Source organism: Cyprinodon variegatus, unplaced genomic scaffold (genome assembly GCF_000732505.1).
Source record: "Cyprinodon variegatus isolate N-32 unplaced genomic scaffold, C_variegatus-1.0 Scaffold166, whole genome shotgun sequence".
NCBI classification, from domain to species: Eukaryota; Metazoa; Chordata; class Actinopteri; order Cyprinodontiformes; family Cyprinodontidae; genus Cyprinodon; species Cyprinodon variegatus.
The window spans coordinates 704,239-723,281 of NW_015150619.1; the positions used below are offsets into that span (position 1 = coordinate 704,239).

Genomic DNA, 19,043 nt, shown 5'->3' on the forward strand with positions numbered 1-19,043 from the left:
GGTACTGCTTCCAGTTTGAATAATCCCAGTCACCCTTTGATAAAATGCAGCGCACACATAGAGCCAGCGGAGAACAATAGAAATAAATAAAATCCATTACGTTTGAGTGACTCTCCATAAAGAAGATAACCAATGTAGGTATATATAGGCTATATATGTTTAATCGTTGAGTTATTTCATAACTACAAGTGTGTATGTTTGAAAACATATATAAATATACATTATTGTTTTATTGGAGGCTTTGATCATGTAATTGCAGGCTATTTAACCGTGTCAAATGCATTCAAACCCCACGTTTTCGTCACAAGGTCAGTTTTAAATGATTTATGTGTGCGCATCGTGATTTCTGTCCCATGACACCTTTGCTTTCTCTTTCGGACATTTTTTTCTTTTTGTACTCATCACAAAAATAAATAAACATTAAAATTTTATCTTTTTTTTAATCATTACAATAGATCTTCCAGGTCTTAATCGCGGTCAAAGCCAAAGCGAATCTCCTCCCGGTTTTCCTTTTGAGGAATCATTTGATAGCCCTGTTAACTTTCATGTAACATTGTTTCTTGAAGGCATCCACAGCGAGCGCCTCAGTGTCATTACTGTGAGAAATGTGCTTTCATATTGGACGTCTTTTACGAAAGTCCTGGAAGAGATAGGACACCATAAAAGCTGCAAACGCGGATTAAAAGCCCATAAAAGCCACAAATCGCCACAAATAAAGCAGCATTACGTGTTATATATTTACAATTATAAAAATATGTAGCGAATAATTAAAAATCGTTTAACATTTATTAAATATATTGAAATATTTTGCGGAGTGGCGCGTAAATGTTTAAAAAAATAGCAAAAAAAAATATAATTTTACTAAATTTTTACATCTAATTAAACCAAAAGAAACAAAAAACATTTTCAACACCGACACGCATTTTTCACACATCCTGCACGCTTAAAATATCATGTTTGAAACTCCATATAGCTACGCCCCTTCCAGGACCTTCGACAATCCATTCAAGCCAGCAAGTTTGGAGAGCGTGTAGAGTTTAATCAATTCATAACGTCGAGATGGAGCCGAACTCACTGAAGGTAACGTTTGTTTTCATGCGTCCATTTATTCCAATTTCCCTTTGCTTGCTTTAATCAATAAATGCCCTTCTTTTAATCATAATTATTTTATAAAACACGCGCGAAACTTCGACGCGTTCAATTAAATGTTTATGCTGAACATGTTAAACAGTTTTCATTGTTGTGATTGTGCGCAAAAAACAAGAGGTGGATGTAATATATTTACAGTGCGTAAAGATAAAAATTTTAATTTTTTATTTTTTTATTTTTTTTTTCATTTCTTTAATATATAGTCCTATATATATATATATATTTTTTTTATTAATAATTTTTATTTTTGATTTCTTTCCACAGTGGGTGGGCTCGTCTTGCGGTTTACATGGACCATATATATTCTATAAAGCCTTTAAATTTAGCCGGGATGGCAAAGCCAGAATCCTCGCTCTTGGGGACTTTTTCTTCGTCAGATGCAAACCCGAGGATCCTATATGCATAGCGGAGCTGCAGCTTCTGTGGGAGGAAAGAACAAGCAAGCAACTTTTATCCAGCTCCAAACTTTATTTCCTACCCGAGGATACTCCCCAGGGACGATCCGTCGCTCATGGAGAGGTAGGAGTGTCTGAATCGCTTCGCTTATTTCGAGGAATTTCTACATTTGTTTACAGTTTTTTTATTTTTATTATTATGACATTGATGTATCAATTGGTGAAGAAAAACCGACTTATAGCGGAATTTGCTCTTTATACTTGTAGAGTCCAGCCTTGTTTGTCTATTGTGGTGTCAACATGCTGAATGCGCACTTGTCCAGCTGCGCGCAATAAGAGCTGCGCTCCGTGGGGTTAATGGTGTCATAATAAAAAAGAGAGAAACAAAAATGCTGTGAGTGTGTGTGTGGGGAGGGTTAAAAAAAAAAAAAAAAAGAAAAAATAATGCAACAATCCTGTTCCTGCCTGTCTGTCATTTTCATTTCTGGTTAAAAGCATGTCAGATATGCTGACATTCAAAGCGGAAATTGCGAAACGCTGTAGTAATGAATGCATGATGGGATCAGATGCAGATCCGTACGATATTTATTAACGCTGCTTGATGTTGAAAGTCATAAAAAGGGTGCCAGAGGCGAGCCGAGCCAGTGCTGACACGTCTTAACTATATACCCTCTTTGCTTTGCATAATGTTCCCTAGTGAACATTTCTGTCCTCAAACAATGATATTGTCGGCTCACATTTCTCTCAGCCGCGCCTGCCTCGCTGTTTGTTGGCGCAGACATGCAATGGTTATGATTGACTATGGCCATATGTGGCGCCTGTGATCCGGTTACGCTCAATGGCATTACACTATAAAAAGGAATTTATTGGTGGGGGTGTGTGGTAACACTGTAAACCCAAACAAATCCAAAGATACTCAAAATGTTTCTCATAGCTGATTAAATCAGAACGGCTGAGGTATGCATACAGAGATTTAGAGTTATTTAAGAAACACAGTTCAACTGCAGCACATATTAAGAAGTGTAGGTCAATACAAAATTTAGATATGTAATATAAATATTTTTTGTATAAAGTAATTCTGGACTTTTTTCGGTTCATGGTATACAGTAGGTATTGGAAGTATTTTGTATTTAATCTAATATTATTTCATAAATGTATTGAATTTTAACAGCTTTAGTTTGTTTATGTTGGCGACAAATCCTGCAATAACAGTTTGATTACACAATATTGAATATGGAGGTTCAGTCATCTTATGTTTATTATGAAATGTTTTTGATTTGTGCTTTGAAATATTTAAGTGTTCGGAAGAAAATCCACTTTAAAAAAAAATAAAATATATATATATATATATATATATATATATATATTTTTTTTTTTTTTCTTGAGTTTTTACGGTTGACAGTAGGCTGACAGGAAAGAGGGCATGAGAGAAGGGAAGAGACATGCGGCAAATGACCACAGGTCGGATTCAAACCCGGGTCGGCCGCATCGAGGACTAAAGGCTGATTTATACTTCGAAACTAGGTCGTCTGCGTAGGTGTCGCAGTGAACAAAAAAAGGGCCCCGCCCCCTCCGCAGACTCTCTGCTGCACCTTTCCCAAATTGTAGATGAACGCAGACAGCGCCGCAGAAAGGAGGCCGGCTTGTTTTTTTTTTTATGACCGCAATTGCGGAAAACGACTCCTGAAGTTGGACCAGCTAGAAGAGCGAGGTGTGCAAGAATGCTGGGACTCTTTTTGCACCTGGATCCCTGCTCTTTTTCGCCCTCATATCTCTCCATTGTCGGAACAACTTAAATCTAAAACGTCTGCATCAAGCTCTGCGGGGAGTATAACCAGCCGTTAAGGCCTCCGTACATGGGTCATGCGCACTAACCACTGCGCCACCTGCACGCCATTGAAAATTAATATGAATTATATTCCACTAATCCCAGCGTCATTCCATGCTAACCAATTGAGCTACTTAAAGCTAAATCAACCATCTTGGCTTTGGTTGTTTCAAAATGATGTGCTGTCCACCTTGTTTAAGGTATCGTGGAGGATTTTCACGATTAAAAAAAAAAAAGACCCACTCTCTCCACTTCATGCATGCATGAGCCTATTTCTCCTCGTGCACGCTCTTTTAAAAGTTGCTTTTCTCATGGCTCATACGTCCGCCCTAAATCACTACACAGAGAGGGGAATTTATAGTGAAATACGTTAACTTACCATTCGGAGAGATGCTCACTGCTTTTTGCTTCCCGTTGGTCACATAACTCCTCCTCCACTGCGCAATCCCTGCGGCATCTTTATTATTAGTCGCGGGCCGCTGTGACAGCAAATCCCATAATGCTTTGCGAGGAGCGCTCTCCGCATAAAGCATTCTGGGATATATCTGCCTCTTCTGAGGCCTTTCTTTTCTTCTCATACACTTCGTAGACACTTTTTCTCTTACGACCCTCGGCCATTTTCAAAGAGCTGCGGTGAGAAAGGTGAGCTTGAATGACTGTCCGAAACCGTAGCTCACCAAACATATATATGCCTGAAAGTGCACATGCACAGAACAGATAGCTAAAGGGTTGAGCATGTAGGCTGCCTTACGTAAACATATGACCAGAATTATTGACAATTAGGAGGAGCCCTTATTTTGTTGATCCGTTCAGAAATAAAAGATTGTCCTCTATACCTTGAAGTAGGTTCTAAAAGATTTTCTTACTTTTTTTTTTTTCTAAAATTACACACTAGTTATTGCCAACATCATTTGTAATGATAACGATCATTCTGTCAAAACAATGAGCCTAACAATTCATTAGAAAGTCACTTTTTTTTATTTCTCCATGTGTCTTTGAGCTGTTAACATTTAAAAAAAACTTGTATACAAATTGTGACACCATTGGTGCTGTTCCAAAAGTTTGTTTAATCAGCGTTCCCAGATTATGAGCCGTGGAACAAACAATATGTGTGTTTTTTTTTCTCTCGGATATAATGACAGCAACACTTTAATTGCTGCTTACTTGCTTTTGATCACTTTGCGGCTGCGTGGAGATTACTCTCTGTTGCTGTTATATTGTTTATAGGGGCGGACAAAGCCGTGTTTGTACTTGACTCTTCCGCTGATGGTTTACTTACATTCTTTCCTCTTGAGTAATAAGAGCAGTTATCACATTTCCCTTTCATGAGAAAGGTGGCTATTTATGGCCAGCAGCTTAGACAAGCTATCATCTCTGTGAATTCTTCCTTTGAGGAGGGGGATCTTCTCCTGAAACCCCCCTGGCGTTAGTATTTAACACACTGCAATTATTTAGTAATTACCCTGAGTGCATGCATTGCCTGTCCTAAAGACCACACTTGCGCAAGACATGTCGGCTCCACCCCTTCATTCCCATAGACTTATTTGCATTGCAAAATACTCTCATTCCAGTCCATTGACTATATGTGGAAAATATAATATATTCAATAACACAGGGTCTGCTCTGCTAAATTAAGTCACCCACATTTGCCACATGTGGTAAAAGCACATACAGTAGACATGCTGATTTAAAAGGAAACAAAGCAAATTTCTTGCACTGATTATCGATTTTACACTGATAAAGCACACTGTAAAAGTGTTAAATGATAAAGATAGGCAGTTTATAAATACATAATAAAGTTAGATTGTTATGAATGCATTTCAGTTGGACAAATCAATTTAACAGCTAAAACTCGATCCCCACACATAATTGATTCGTTATTAACTAGTTATTTTTTTTAACTACATTATTTGGCATGATGTCAAACTTTATTTGTCAGTTATGGTTTATTAATACATTTGGATAACAAAGTATTTGCACAGTCAGTTCCTGCACAGGTTAGCATTGTGTATGTGTAATTTCTCAGTTCAGAATACAAGCATATATTCATATATTACAAACAAAAAACAAATGCACATATAATAATAATATGATAAAGAGCTTATAGTAGAGTATATTAGTAATGTGTCACATTAGTGTGTGCAATGTCATCATGACTAATAGCTGTTTGAAATGAAATATACTTGCTGTGTATAAACAAATGCAAGGAATTCACACCTTGCAGGCCAATAATATATTCATTCTGTTGGATAGAGTCTAGAAACCCACACCTGGCACAAATGATAGAGCCAAAGATAGCAAATGTCACAGAATGTTGGAAGCCATCCAATGACAGATGACAAAGAGAGGAGTGAGGAAAATGTGGATTTATTGTAACTGATATTGTCCCTGCAATATGGAAGAATAATATCACCACCGTATAACTTTCTAATATTGTGAAAATGTACTGCAGAGGTTCCAACCTATCACAGCAGACATCTCTGCTGATTCCACTGTGGCACTAGCATCTTGACCAATAGGAATCTACTATTTTATTGTGATTCGGTCTTAAATCCTTGACGATACTTATGTTTTCCAAGGTTAACACGTAAATATTTTCATTTTTCCACAAGCTAAAATGTGCCATGGACTCAACAGATTCCAGTCAATTTAATGATGTATGAGCAGCTTTACTACCTAAGTCATAAAATGTTACTGTCATAATAATACGTCTTCTTAAATTTATGCAAACAATGTGCCATTGATTGGCAACAATATCAAAAGCCTTTTTTTTACTGTAGTACGTTTAAGCAATGTTGTTAAACTATTAAGACATGAAAAGTCACTGATATTGTAACAAACTTTGAATACTCTATCCCATTCATCAGCACTGATGGCTGCAGAGATCAGAAATAAAACTTGTTAAAAATGTCATATTTTAACACTTTTGCTGTTGCGAAATATTCAAGGCTTTAATTTTTCAATAAAATATTAGCAAACTATATCACCCAAATATTCTTTTGTATTGGTTTGTATCCCAGACAGCTACAGCTAAGAAGGTCCTGCTTTAATTAACATTGTTGGTAAACCAATTATGGCTTAAAATATCTCTGTAAAAGGGGTCAACTTTTTTATTTGTTTTTTTAACAACTTATGCCTTACTTTCATTAAAATAGTGTTAATTATCAAGAACTGCCCCTGGGTTAAAAAAGCTCATTTTGCTAATAGACTAATTTTTGACATTAGCGCTATTACTAAGTTACTGTTGGAAAAGCTAATGTTCCTTTTTATTCCAACTCAAACTTTTTAAATGATGTTTTTATAGTCCTTAACCAATAATACACATATATTACCAAGCATAATACTTAACTAATTTGCTTAATTAAAAAAAACAAACTTCAATCCCCTCTAAATGTTATAAAGCCAATAAAAGAGACATAATTTCAACTTGAATCAAATCATTTCTCCTGTGTGGATTGTGAATTTTAGTACAGACGTCTTAAATACATAATGTTCCTTTGAAGTTTCACAGTTCAGACTGTGTAATTTGGAGGATGAAATGCTATAAGTGCTATGTAGCCTGTCCTCAATTAAAGGGCTAATTTTTCTCTAAGTAAATCAAACTACTTACTGTATATTACAGCAGTGGAAATCAGCCTGACAGCTTTGAGTCAGTTTATGACCTTCAGTGAGCCCATTCAGATTCTCGCTGACTTTGCCCCATAACACACCAATCTGCACCGCATGAGTCAGCTATACAGGAGCTGCAGATGTAATTCATAATCCAAAAACTACACACACACATACACACATATATATATGTATATATATATATATATATATATATATATATATATATATATATGTGTGTGTGTGTGTATGTAATATATACAGTATGCACTGTATATTATAAAAATAGAGAACAAGTGTTAAATTCCACACTTGACAAAAGTAAACATTACAGATGCTTTCTTTATAAACCTTACATTACCTGTTTTCCCTTGGTGATGATAGATTCACGGCTGTGCAGCAATACTGTAAATCTGTAACTGACTAAAAGGCAGCAGCTTAATTTGTCCTGGTGAGTCATACAGATATGAACATGATAACTTCCATTTCTCAGGAAATGTAGTGTTTTCACAGGGTTTAGGTGCTAAATGAGAACATATTGTCTCGTGAGATAAAGTCTAAAAGCTGCTATAATTTTAGTTTATGGTGTATATTCAATAGATCAGGTTGGATTTGATTTGAATATTTTCACACAGTTTAAAAGTGTCTGAATGTGGAGCGTAATCACCTGGTTGTACCCTGCTTTCATCTCAAGCTTGAGATGAAAACAATAACCTCCACATTCCCAAAAAAAAAAAAAACTTGTTTAAGCCTTTTATTAAACTTTCTGGAAGTGGATTACTGATTCACTTGTACTTTGGAGCTTGGAGGTATGATGTAATTTCCTGATTATTTCTCAGGTATTTGTTTGCCTGTAACCTCTCCAGCAGCTTGTTTGTAGTTTTTTTTTTCTTTTTGCTGTGCTGTGCAGTGACGGGAGGAACCAACCCATGACCTACTGTGCTTGTTTTTCTTCTGTCAAAAGGGTTGAAAGGTCAATTCCTTTTAAAACGTAGCTAGCCCTTTTTTATACAACAACCAGTCAGCTTTGGGCTGGAAATAAAAATAATGATTTGAGGGAATGCATGCAAACTCCCAATGCATGTGTTTTGCTGATTAAATGATAAACAGAACAGGAGTGAATTTATGAATCTATTTATACCAAGTTAATTATTAGGTCCATGTGCAGAGGAGGCTCTACTTTTCACTGCGTTTCGGGCTGACAAGCAGTGTTTACCACCACCAGTTGAGGCCAGCTTGGTCTTTAAACAGGCTTTGTGTCGGGTTGCTCACCCATTATGACAAACCCTCTGTTGGGGCCCTTTGCTCTATTTGCTTGCCTGCAAACTGCCACTGACTAAGCAGTCACATGTGTTTTAAAGCTCACTGAGTGACACAATTTTTCTTCTCACACCAAATGTCCCCCCTCTTCTCTCCTCTCCTCTGCCTGCCTGGCTGTAATACACAGATTTCTGTTTTTGGACAGAGCTGTTGTAGATAGCAGCTCACCGACACACAACACCCACTTATTGTACACTCCTCCTTCAGGCTCTCATAATTGCTTATTCTTATCTTTTTACAGCACATCCTACTTTTGCTGCATATGCAGCATAGAAAGAGGGCCGCCCTCTTAATGGGAAGTGTGCATCAGTGGAGAATATTCCTGGATCATGTTATATTAATGCGCTATTATCACCACCTCTGATTTCATCTGACCTCTCCTCTCCTCTGTTCTGTCCCTGTAGCTGACAAGACTTTGGCACATAGACACAGGCACACTGACAGGCAGGGGTACTGCAGCAGTAGGCCCGGTATTGATTGCTGTGGAAAACACTTTGGCATGCATCCAGAGCCATTTCTTCAGCACATGGCAGGAGTCCATGCATGTGTTCTGGTGCTGGCAAAGCCAGCTTGTAGGGAAATTAGATTGTATTCATTTGCTGCTTCTTTGATTTTGTTTTTTTTCCTAAGGGACAAAACACTGAACAAATAATTTGAGGCATCTGGAATACTGTTGAGTTAGGTATAAGTGGTTTTGATATGCAGCATTTTGATAAATGAGGTCGTTCTGCAGAATGGCCGGAGTGTAAATGTGATATGTTGGATTTTTACAGACCTTGTTACTCCGTCTGGTCTCTGCATTAAAACAAATCTCCCCATTCAGATAACAATGGCAGGAATTTCATAAAGTAGAAGTGAAAGGTGGGGGGTATTTTAAATTTGTTTTTTTTTAACTGTGCATGTGCGGGTGCATGCCTCCTCCTGCTGCAGAACAAGTCATTAACTCTGCACACTGCCCTCCAGTGAATTCCTCACCATTGCTGAAATAGCATGTAAATTATTACCAGCTATTTTGAATAGTGTAATTTAAAACCTTTAAAACGTAATAGCAGAGACTTCAAAGGCCATAAAAAAAATCTGCCCTACAAACATTAAGATTTGAATTTCTTTTTTCTTGTTGCATTTTGCTGTGTAAGTAATAACATGTTTCTAGCCTTGCATGTTTGACGACACACTGGAGACTTTTGGCGTTCCTAAGCTCGGTTTGTTCCACTTTGTCATTCACTAACCACTTGAACAGGCAAACATTTGCCTTGATGCATGACTCCAGTGCCTACAGCTACAGTAGATCTTTATTATAACTTCTGATGCAGCCACAGATGGGAAGCCCCTTCTCGGTAATCCAGTCAACATTTTTAATTCTTCACTTCCTTGGGCGAAGCATTATGCATTCAGAGCCTCTCCCTTTATTTTCATTGCATCTTGCTGAAATGGAGCATATAAGGCTGCAGTGATTCGAGCGGGGCTGACACAGCTTTTTGCCGCGGTGTCACCTTACATGATGAATGCCTCACCCACTTTCAGGATGGCTTTGAAATCTCTTATCTCTCTGTTTCTGGTCGTTTCTAATGCTGCTAAAGAATGCTAAGTGTGTATATCACCGCGGCTTGTGTAGCAGCAATCTCTTAATGGAATCAGTGAATAAAAGATGAGTCCAGCAGTGGTTCGTCGATATGCAGCAACTTTTATGCATATATGAATAAACTGCACAAATTAAGCAGTTTGTCATGGTGTAGAATCATTCCCACCTCTTTAAATTGTGCACCTTGAACTCCTTGGAATCTGAGAGGAGTCTCAACAACATATATTCTGATTTGATTGTCCCTGGCAAACCTCCTAGAGACTCTTTAAAAAAAAAATCCTGGATAGGTTTGTTTTGGGACACTGCAGCCAAGGTCAGCCACGGAGAGGAGAGACAGATAATGAACTCATATTGTGTTTCATAGCTTCTTTTTCTCTTCCCTCCTTCATTCACAGTGCTTATCCTGCTCCGTCCACATCGCCCATGTCACCATGTCCATTACTCAATTACTAATCTCCTATGGCCTTAGGAATTCCTGCGCTGACCTCTCGGAGGCTGCAGCCTAAAACCTTTGCAGTGTGTGTATGTGGCCACGGTATAGAAAGACAACCCACCCACTGAGCTTCAGCTCCCTTTGACTTCCAAAAAAACAAAGTCTTTGCATTCAATAATTAGCATTGAGATAAGCTATCTGTACTACAGCTACATTATTTAAATTTTTTACTAATTAACTTTTGTAAAGATCTCTTCAAGAAATATGTTATGAATTATGAATATTCTCCATGTACAACAAGGATCATCAAAGTCCTGGCTTTCCAAAATGACATTCTGGCTGTATTTATATGAAATACCACAAACTACACACCAGTTCCTGCTTTTAAGTCTGCTGCGGGTTTAGTGAGGCAGCAGTAGAAGAACCCAGTATAACTTGTGTTGATGTTTAGGACAGGAGACTTCAGGTTTTCTTTGTTAAACATGAGATGGGAGAGAAACAAAGATAATCGATAAAGTGTCCCTACATAGACAGACCTGTCCGAGCCTATTAACTTCAGACATGCTACTGTACAAACACTCAGCCAGCCATGGTTTTTGATATTGACGCTATAGCTCACCACTCATAGGACCGTGCTTTGAAGGGCAGTAGTTGTCAATTAAGGGTAAGTTATTTTTAGTTGTTTTTCTACTTTTTTTGTTTGAGAGGAACATGGATAGGCATTATGATGGGTTAATAATTGAGTTGATCTAAACTCAGATTGGCAACAGATTAAAGGGCTATTTCACAGTATTTTTAGGAGCCTAAACTCAATAATTCATAATAAAAAATTAGGGCGGCAGACAATAATTATTTTGCAAATTGATTAATCTATTGATTATTTTTCTGATTAATAATCGGATAGCCAAAGATTATTTAAAGAAGACTTTTTTATGAAATTAAACCACCTTTTCCACTTGTTTACTTCTGGATAGAGCATATTGACAGATACAATTTTTATGAGTTTTTTTTTTATTTTTATCTTAAATGCAAAACACTTTTATATTTTTTTTTACAATCCTGGTATATTTGCTGCTCTAAATGTCAGCTAAAGGCATGTTTTAGAATCTCTATATTCCAGTTGACTATTAATTATTAATCGATTACTAAATTAGTTCACAATTTAATCGATTAATCAGATTAATCCAATTAATTGTTTCAGCCCTATTAAAAATATAATTTATCTGAACTGCTTAAGGGTTATCTTGATTAATCTAAATAAAACTGATTCCTTAAAATAAAAACAATATATATATATATAGACTTAAAAAAAAATCTGTCCCACTGCATGTTTAGGGTGTGAAAAAGAGAATAATCAAGATAAAAGTTCTCCTGAAAAGATATGGCTTCTTTTGGTCATGCTAATTGGTGCACAGCTCTGCTTAAAAAAAGGAAGAAGGATTTATCTAGTTGTATTTAGATGATGTTGCTTTGTTTAGGACCTTATTGTCTTAAGTCTATGTACCATCATTCCTAATGCATATCATGCAGCTCCAGTAAGGTTGAGGTATTGATAGTCTGCATACATGATGTTACATTCAGCTGGTTGTATTTTAATACAACAATAAACTCTAGGCAGCTTTAAATCAGTGTATCTGTTTATCTTGGCACTGGAGGCAAAGTTACTGGAAAACAGTCATATATTTAGACTCTGTTAGTGTAGGAATCCTGTTGATGTGTGAATTGACACCCATGTGTTTGTTGCGTTGCTGATGTGTAGTGTCACCTCTTGAATGTTAGGTTGCAGGCCTCTGACCTATATTATCAAATAGCCCCGCTGGCTGTGTAAACGGACGCCACTTTGCTTAACTACTAGCTGCCTAACTCGAAATGACAGCACAGTGCGGACGGCGGCATTTACATAGGGGGCATGGCCGGTAGTTTGTAAACCGCCGTTTTGAAGCCTGGTATCCAAGTAGTGAGACGCAGACCCCTGCAGTGTTTGCTGAAATACTGCTGGAATGATTCATCTTGGACACATTACAGGACATCAAAAGCTGAGATATTTAGTCAGCTGCTAAATTTAGAGGAATTGGTGTCATTATCCTGAAGTTGTTGATGATTATTCTTCAACCTATTTAAGTCTCTATTATTTCCTTAACCCAGAGCAGGGTGTACACTGCTGGGACAGAAATGAGAAATTTCAAACATTGGGTCAAGAACAATGATCCAGTTTATCTTATTAGGGTTCATTCACAATTTTTTATTTTTTGCAAGTGTACAAATTATACACAGGGGGGCTCAGGCTCAACCTTACACCTCATATTAACATTTTAATGTATGTTTTTAAGTTGCATGCTTTATTTATTTTCAACCTTTTATAATATTGCAACTTTGTAAGTAAGTATTTAGCATTCCTCATTTTACCTCATAATAGCCACATAACTACAATAGAGAAAGATGTCTTTGTCTGGGGTGAAATAAAGAATGTGTTAAAAAGGAGGAGACGTAAGGATCTTTGTCACTCTTCACAAATTTTAACTTTAGTTCGTGCTTTGGTGATGCAGTGGTTAGCCCGCATGACCCATGTATGGAGGCCTTAGTCAAAAAAATAAACTACTACTGTCTACTGTCAAAAAAAACCCAAACGAAAAAAGGAGCCACTAGTGCTGTGAAAACTCAAAAAAAAAACTTCTACTTTTACTTTAGATTTAAATGTAAACTGATTGAGCATTTTAGATTCATTCAAAATAATACAGTAATGCCTCATAATGATGTGAGTAGGTTTTGACATTAGAACCAAATACCCTTCTTAAGACATTAGCCTATTATTTGCTAATGTTTAGTGCGAGCTTGGTTTAGCATTCCCTCACTTTCACCATAACTTAAATCAGTATACCATAGCTATGGTTTTTATACTAAATTTGGACATTTTTATATATTTTTTAATGGATTAGGAGGTGATATTTATGTTATTTTATGATCCTTTAAATGCAGAATTGTGTTTACAGGACTGCTAGTTATGTTGGATGGGCAGCAGTAAATTTAAAGCTATAGCTCCCCCCTCAGAAGGACAGTTGTTTCTGGGTTAGTAATATAACCCTGTATCCTGAGTCAAACTCATTACCCAAACATGTGTAATCAGCTGAAGCCTGGAGCAGTTCAGGTCTGTCCCAGGACTGTTAAGAAAATAACCCAAACTCTGCTAATTTTAACCTGCAGGGATTTTTTTTTTAGTGTACTTTTTGTTAGGTTGATGTGAGACAATAAATGTAAAGATCTGAAAAGACACTAATGAAATTCTTTGAAATATAAGTATTTATATATCTCATCTCTTAGCTTCACTCTTTACAAATTTAAAGCATTTTGACTTTGACAAGTTGTTTAGTCATCTCTTGCACTTCCAACCAAAATAAAATGGTGGTGATTATATAATACAAATCATCTAGTTGGAGAACCAGAACAGTGTTTTGTTTTGTTCATGCAGTGGCATTGCAGGTTGGTGCAATGATGTTATTGCAATTCTTTCTCAATAATCAACTTGGACTTGTTCTCAGAAACTGCGCAGAGAAATTTCTTAATTCTCCACTATTTACATATTTCTCAACCACATCTCATGTCTTATCCAAGCCACAAATCATTCATCATCTTCCTATTCCCAGCTCCCAGGCTGTAACTAGTTTGAGTTTGGCTGGTAAAGTAGAAAACAAAAAAAGGAAGGAATTGTTATATGGGGGCTGCTTTTTTCAATGCAGCAGCTTACTTCATATAACTGATTATATTGGGGACTGTGTTGACAGCTGCTGAATTGTATTCACCTGTTGTGTTTTTTTGCTCTTAAGCCAAACAAGTCCCCAAACAGGATCTGTTGACACGCTAGCAAATCACCGCATCTTTCAGCGGATTAATATAAAAGCAATCACCTATTTTTTTTCCCTTCCTTGTCAGGGTTTTATGTTACAGCTCACTCGCTCTATTATCTCTGCTTTAAATAGACTCGGCTGAAACATTTGCTTTCTTTATGCGCCTTCAACAGATTGCATCAAACTACAGTGGATAAATTTTGTGGAGAAACAGAGCAATGTGGCTCTTTTGGCTGCAGGCTGAATGCTATTTACTGTTGTTCTGCATTATTTAAACGGCCTGCTTTTTTCGACAGTCAGTTTTTTACTGCACGGAAAGCCGGTTACAACCACCCGCCACCGCTTGACAGCTGAAGACAGCTCATTATAAGACGACCAAAAACCCATGTTTGATGTTTTTACTTAGTGAGGGAGGCACAGCTATATCAAGCTATCCCTTGCAGGCTTTTGCTTTATAAGGAAATACTGTCTCCAACTGGTTGGGATTTGATATGCCTGTAGTTGGAGTTGATGTGAGAACTGAATATGGGTAATTGTATAGACAGAGCACTCAGAGAGAATATGAAACGCTGAGAAGACATGTGTTTGTTTTTAGAGTATTGTTGAGGAGGGAAGAAAAAAAAACACACAAAACAGAAATGTTTTAATCAAAACAAGGAACCGAAGCAGAAAAAAAATAGATCCAAACATCTGAGGACTTAAAGGATGTAGAATTTACAGCAGAGTTGTTCTTTTTGATTACAGAAGACTGCTTAATTGCAGCTTTATTGAGTGCACACCCTCTACTTACACACATAAATATAACATAATGAGTGTTATTTTAATGTCAGCTGTACACAAGCTCTTTGAGGGGAAATGCACAAAGCCAGACAGATGCCTGGTAAATTGGAGATAACCAAGGTAAACATCAGAGACCTAGCTCCGTGTGTTTCGGCCTTTTTCAGACATCTGTCCTCCAGATTTCCCTGTTTCTGTAATAGCCGTCTTAGAGCAAAACCACTCCATTCTGTTGGTAACAAGCACTTTAGCCATTAGCCCCTTCAAATGGAAACACATTTAAGAGTCTTTGCTGCCTCCCCACTCCGCTGGTCTTGAAGTTGTTCAAGTTGGAGAGTTATTAAAAGGAGCTGAATCAACCTCAGGAAAAAAAAGGAAGTTAAACCCACACAGTGAAGAGAGAGCAAATCCTATTTAGTAAGCCAACTAAACTGACTAAAGCACTAAGCTTTAAGTCATTTCTCAGTGCCTGCTAGACACATTTCTACCTATTTTCAAGTTCTACCCGGTATTAGAGACTCTATTTGGACTTAATATTGCTTTCTATTCATAACATTTCTTCTCTAATAATTTTCCTCTAAACTCTGGGGGCGTATTAAGCCTGAGTAAAAAAAACAAAAAAAAAACATGCTATGTCTCGAGATCAGCAGTCCAACTTTTCTAAATGTTAATCAGAAAGTCTCAACACAGCGACGTCCTCATTGACATTGATTTAACTCCCCGACGTCAATCCAATTCAGCAATCATCCGCATCATCCATATTCATGCCGCTGTAATTTACTTACGCTAATGTGCATCCACAGCCCGCCACGCTGCTGCTCGTTGCTCATGCTAATTTAGTTGATAAATAACAACGGTCCGTTTGTCGTCTTTCATTCAGTGATGATGTCCTGATTCCATATCTAGTTTTACCCAACTCTTGACCCTAATTATTACTACCTTAAAGCCCGAAGCTTAATCACTCTAAGTGAATATCATATGATGCAGCATTAAGACATCCGAATCACATTACGGATGAGTACTTACACTTTAAAATGCATCACTATAAAAAAACGTAGTTAATAACTTCATCAGCTGGGAAAAGGAGTAATTGGATTTGACTACCTTAATAAGGGAAATATTTTCATGCTATGAAATGTTGGTTATTATGGAGGTACAGTATGTTTGGAGTTTGTTAGCCATGCCTCCGTGATATGCATACTGTGAAACAATGTGGTCAAAAATCCCACAGCATCACACTCCCTTTACCGTACTTAGCATTTAAGCAGCATTAAGCACTTTGCTGCATAATCATCCCTCATTTCAAGCTAAACACATGGTGTTACTTCCAAACCAAATGGGACCAGCTAATGTCCTGGTTCTATTTCTCAGACCTGCAAAGAAACATTTGTGATCATGGAACAGAAAAGACTTCTTGCTTTTCTTCCAAATAGATGTTTGACACGTAGATAGCCTCAAATGGACATAATTGAGACTTTCATCCTGAGCAGTCAGTCAAAGTGAGATTTAGGGATTAATTGCACTGGCCTATCCTTTGCCTGACTGAACACCCTGCCTAGATTTACAAAGTTTTCAAGATCTAAAGCTGTTTGATCAAAGCTCTAATTATATATGAAGGCAGATTTAGATGAGAAACTAGCATTATTTTGTAACAACTGAGGATCAACGTACATAGTTGAGTATTTTTATGCTTTCTGCATTCCGAACAGTTTGTTAAATAGCATTTTATTAGGTTAGATATTTTAGTAGCAGAGTATCCTAGTGCAACAAAAGGTGGATTTCTTTTAAACTTTTTTTCCCCACATCTTTACCAGGGTGCTATAAATTAAGGTTTAATCTCAGATTTGCTAACTTTCCGTATTACATTTAGGCAGAAGACATCTTAATGTAGAAATGTGAAAACATACATGTATGCCTTCTGAACTAACAGCTCGACCTCTAACTCTTTCAGCACGAGGTGATCGCTGTGTCCGAGAAGGTAATTGTGCGGCTTCAGGACCTGGTGAAGTGGACGGTACCGGATTTCTCGGGATGGGCCAACGGTCTGAAGGTGGAGCCTCTGAAGCCCTCTGTGCTTCGCGAGCTGGGGACCAACGGAAGACGCGAGGCCCTCCACCGCTACAGGGAGAGCACCCTGACCAGCGGCCTCAACTTCAAAGACGTCCAGAGGGAGCGAGCAAATCTAGGTAAGCACCAGCAGCTTCCAGTCATTCCCAGAAGCATGCTGCATCATTCCCTTCATCCCTGTGCTGTTATATTGTTTACGTGTTTGTTTCCTTTTCTCTCCATAAATCACATCTTGTTTATTGCTCTTTGCTTGGTTTAACAAGTGCCGTCTTGAATGCAGTAATTCATCAGTTTGTAGCTGAAGCTTCTGTTATAATGAGCTGTGAATTACACTAATAGCAGCAGGCTGTTTACCAACATATTATTATTGCATACAGTCAAACAACTTTGGTTTCCCTACTGGAAAAAACATAGCAACCATATTTATTAAAATAGCTGCATCAAACTGTAGTTTAAAGCTCCTGTGATACCATCAGTCCAGGTGTGATAATCATCTGTGCAGCAAAGCAGATTAGAGGATCACTGCTGTGTGCATCTGAATGGTTGCCTGGTGTATTCATCACATACACTGTGCCATTAAGTACTTGTTAACGCTTGATTCTTGACTCTTGGGCTCTCAGTGTAGTTTAAGCTATGAATCAGTCGCACCATAAAGCTGAAAATGACTCATCCAATGCAAATAGGAAACTCTAGCATTTGAGTTTAATAATCAGAAGGAACATTATGTTCTCTTTGAAGCTCTTGGCCTCTCTCTCTCTCTCATGTGGCTGTGATGTAATGCCTTATGTTAACCAAGATGTTGTAACATAATTTATCAAACGAGTTAATGCTATCTTGATCACTATTTATTGTGAAGCCACAGAGAGTTTGTCTCATATTTTTATTTTAGTTCATTGTTTTTCTCGAACATACTATTCTTAAATGTTTAAAATGTTTGAGGTATTCTGTAGCAAATGTTGATTTATTGATGACTTGTCTAACGTTTTCTGCTCCACAAAGAAAAGCCATTATGTGCTTCTGGGTGATGCTGTAATGCCCTTGATTACTGAACCCTGCATGAATCTCATACGCATAAACGACAAGACAATCAATAATGAATGCTTTGTTGTTATTCTAGGAATCAATACAACGTGAATCTGCTCGTCTGTGTGTGTCTCTGTGTGTGTTTATGATTGCTTGCTTTCATAAGTAGATTTGTCAGCTTGCTTTTTAAGCGGTATTATGTTCCATATCTTGGCTCTCTATAAATGTGCGGCTAGATTATATAGATTAAACCATTGTGGGTGCAATAACTTGATGATAACACTATGGTTGCTTTGTGTGTGTGAGTATGCGGTGTTTGTGCATGTGCGCCTATGTTGCTAATGAGCAGCACTGCCACTAATGACTCCATCAGGCTGTTTCTAAATGCACTTGTCACTCCGATGGGACACTCCGCCAGAGATTCTGCCCACTCAGCAGAACGGGCCATAGATTCTGGCAGGGGCACTTGAGACATACACACTTACACACCGTTTGATAGCAGCAGATGTACATGTGCGATGCACAGACAATGGATTGTGTGCACTCATTTGTTTGTTTGCTTGCTGCATCTTCGGCGCGCGCCGTTTGTTGACAGTGTAACAATACGAGAGGAGTGCTGGAGAGTTTTGGGGAAGCGGATCACTTATTCATCAAAGCAAACGAGCATTATTCTACGCGCTGTGTTTTGCATAGAAATATGAAATATGCCACTGCAATGCTGCTGATTTCAGAGATGAAATATTCATGCTGCAGCAGGAGCAGATCAGATAGAAACATAGCCTTAAAGCATCTTGTTGCTGAATGTCTAATTCTGTGTAATACTTTGGCTCATTCTATAAACTGATTTTTATGATGGCTCCTTTCTCTCTCTCTTTCTTTTTCTTCTTGCTTTAGCCTGAAGTGGCTGTATTTCTTGAGTGATGCATTTGCTGATTGTTATTCTTGGGCTGATGTGTAGCTACGTAAGAAGAATTGGATTGTTCCCCATAACAGGATACTGCAGATAAACCACAAACTG

General features: G+C 37.7%; 1 protein-coding gene across 1 annotated transcript in view; it reads left to right on the top strand.

Annotated features, from left to right (window-relative positions):
• Positions 1 to 999: 999 nt before the first annotated feature.
• The window catches only part of arid5b (AT-rich interaction domain 5B), a 111,625-nt gene continuing 93,581 nt past the window's right edge, over positions 1,000 to 19,043 (top strand). The window contains exons 1-3 of the mRNA XM_015378207.1: positions 1,000 to 1,080; positions 1,414 to 1,668; positions 16,887 to 17,121. Coding sequence (XP_015233693.1) covers positions 1,060 to 1,080; positions 1,414 to 1,668; positions 16,887 to 17,121 — 511 coding nt within the window. The 5' untranslated portion in view covers positions 1,000 to 1,059. The remainder of the gene's footprint in view (positions 1,081 to 1,413; positions 1,669 to 16,886; positions 17,122 to 19,043) is intronic.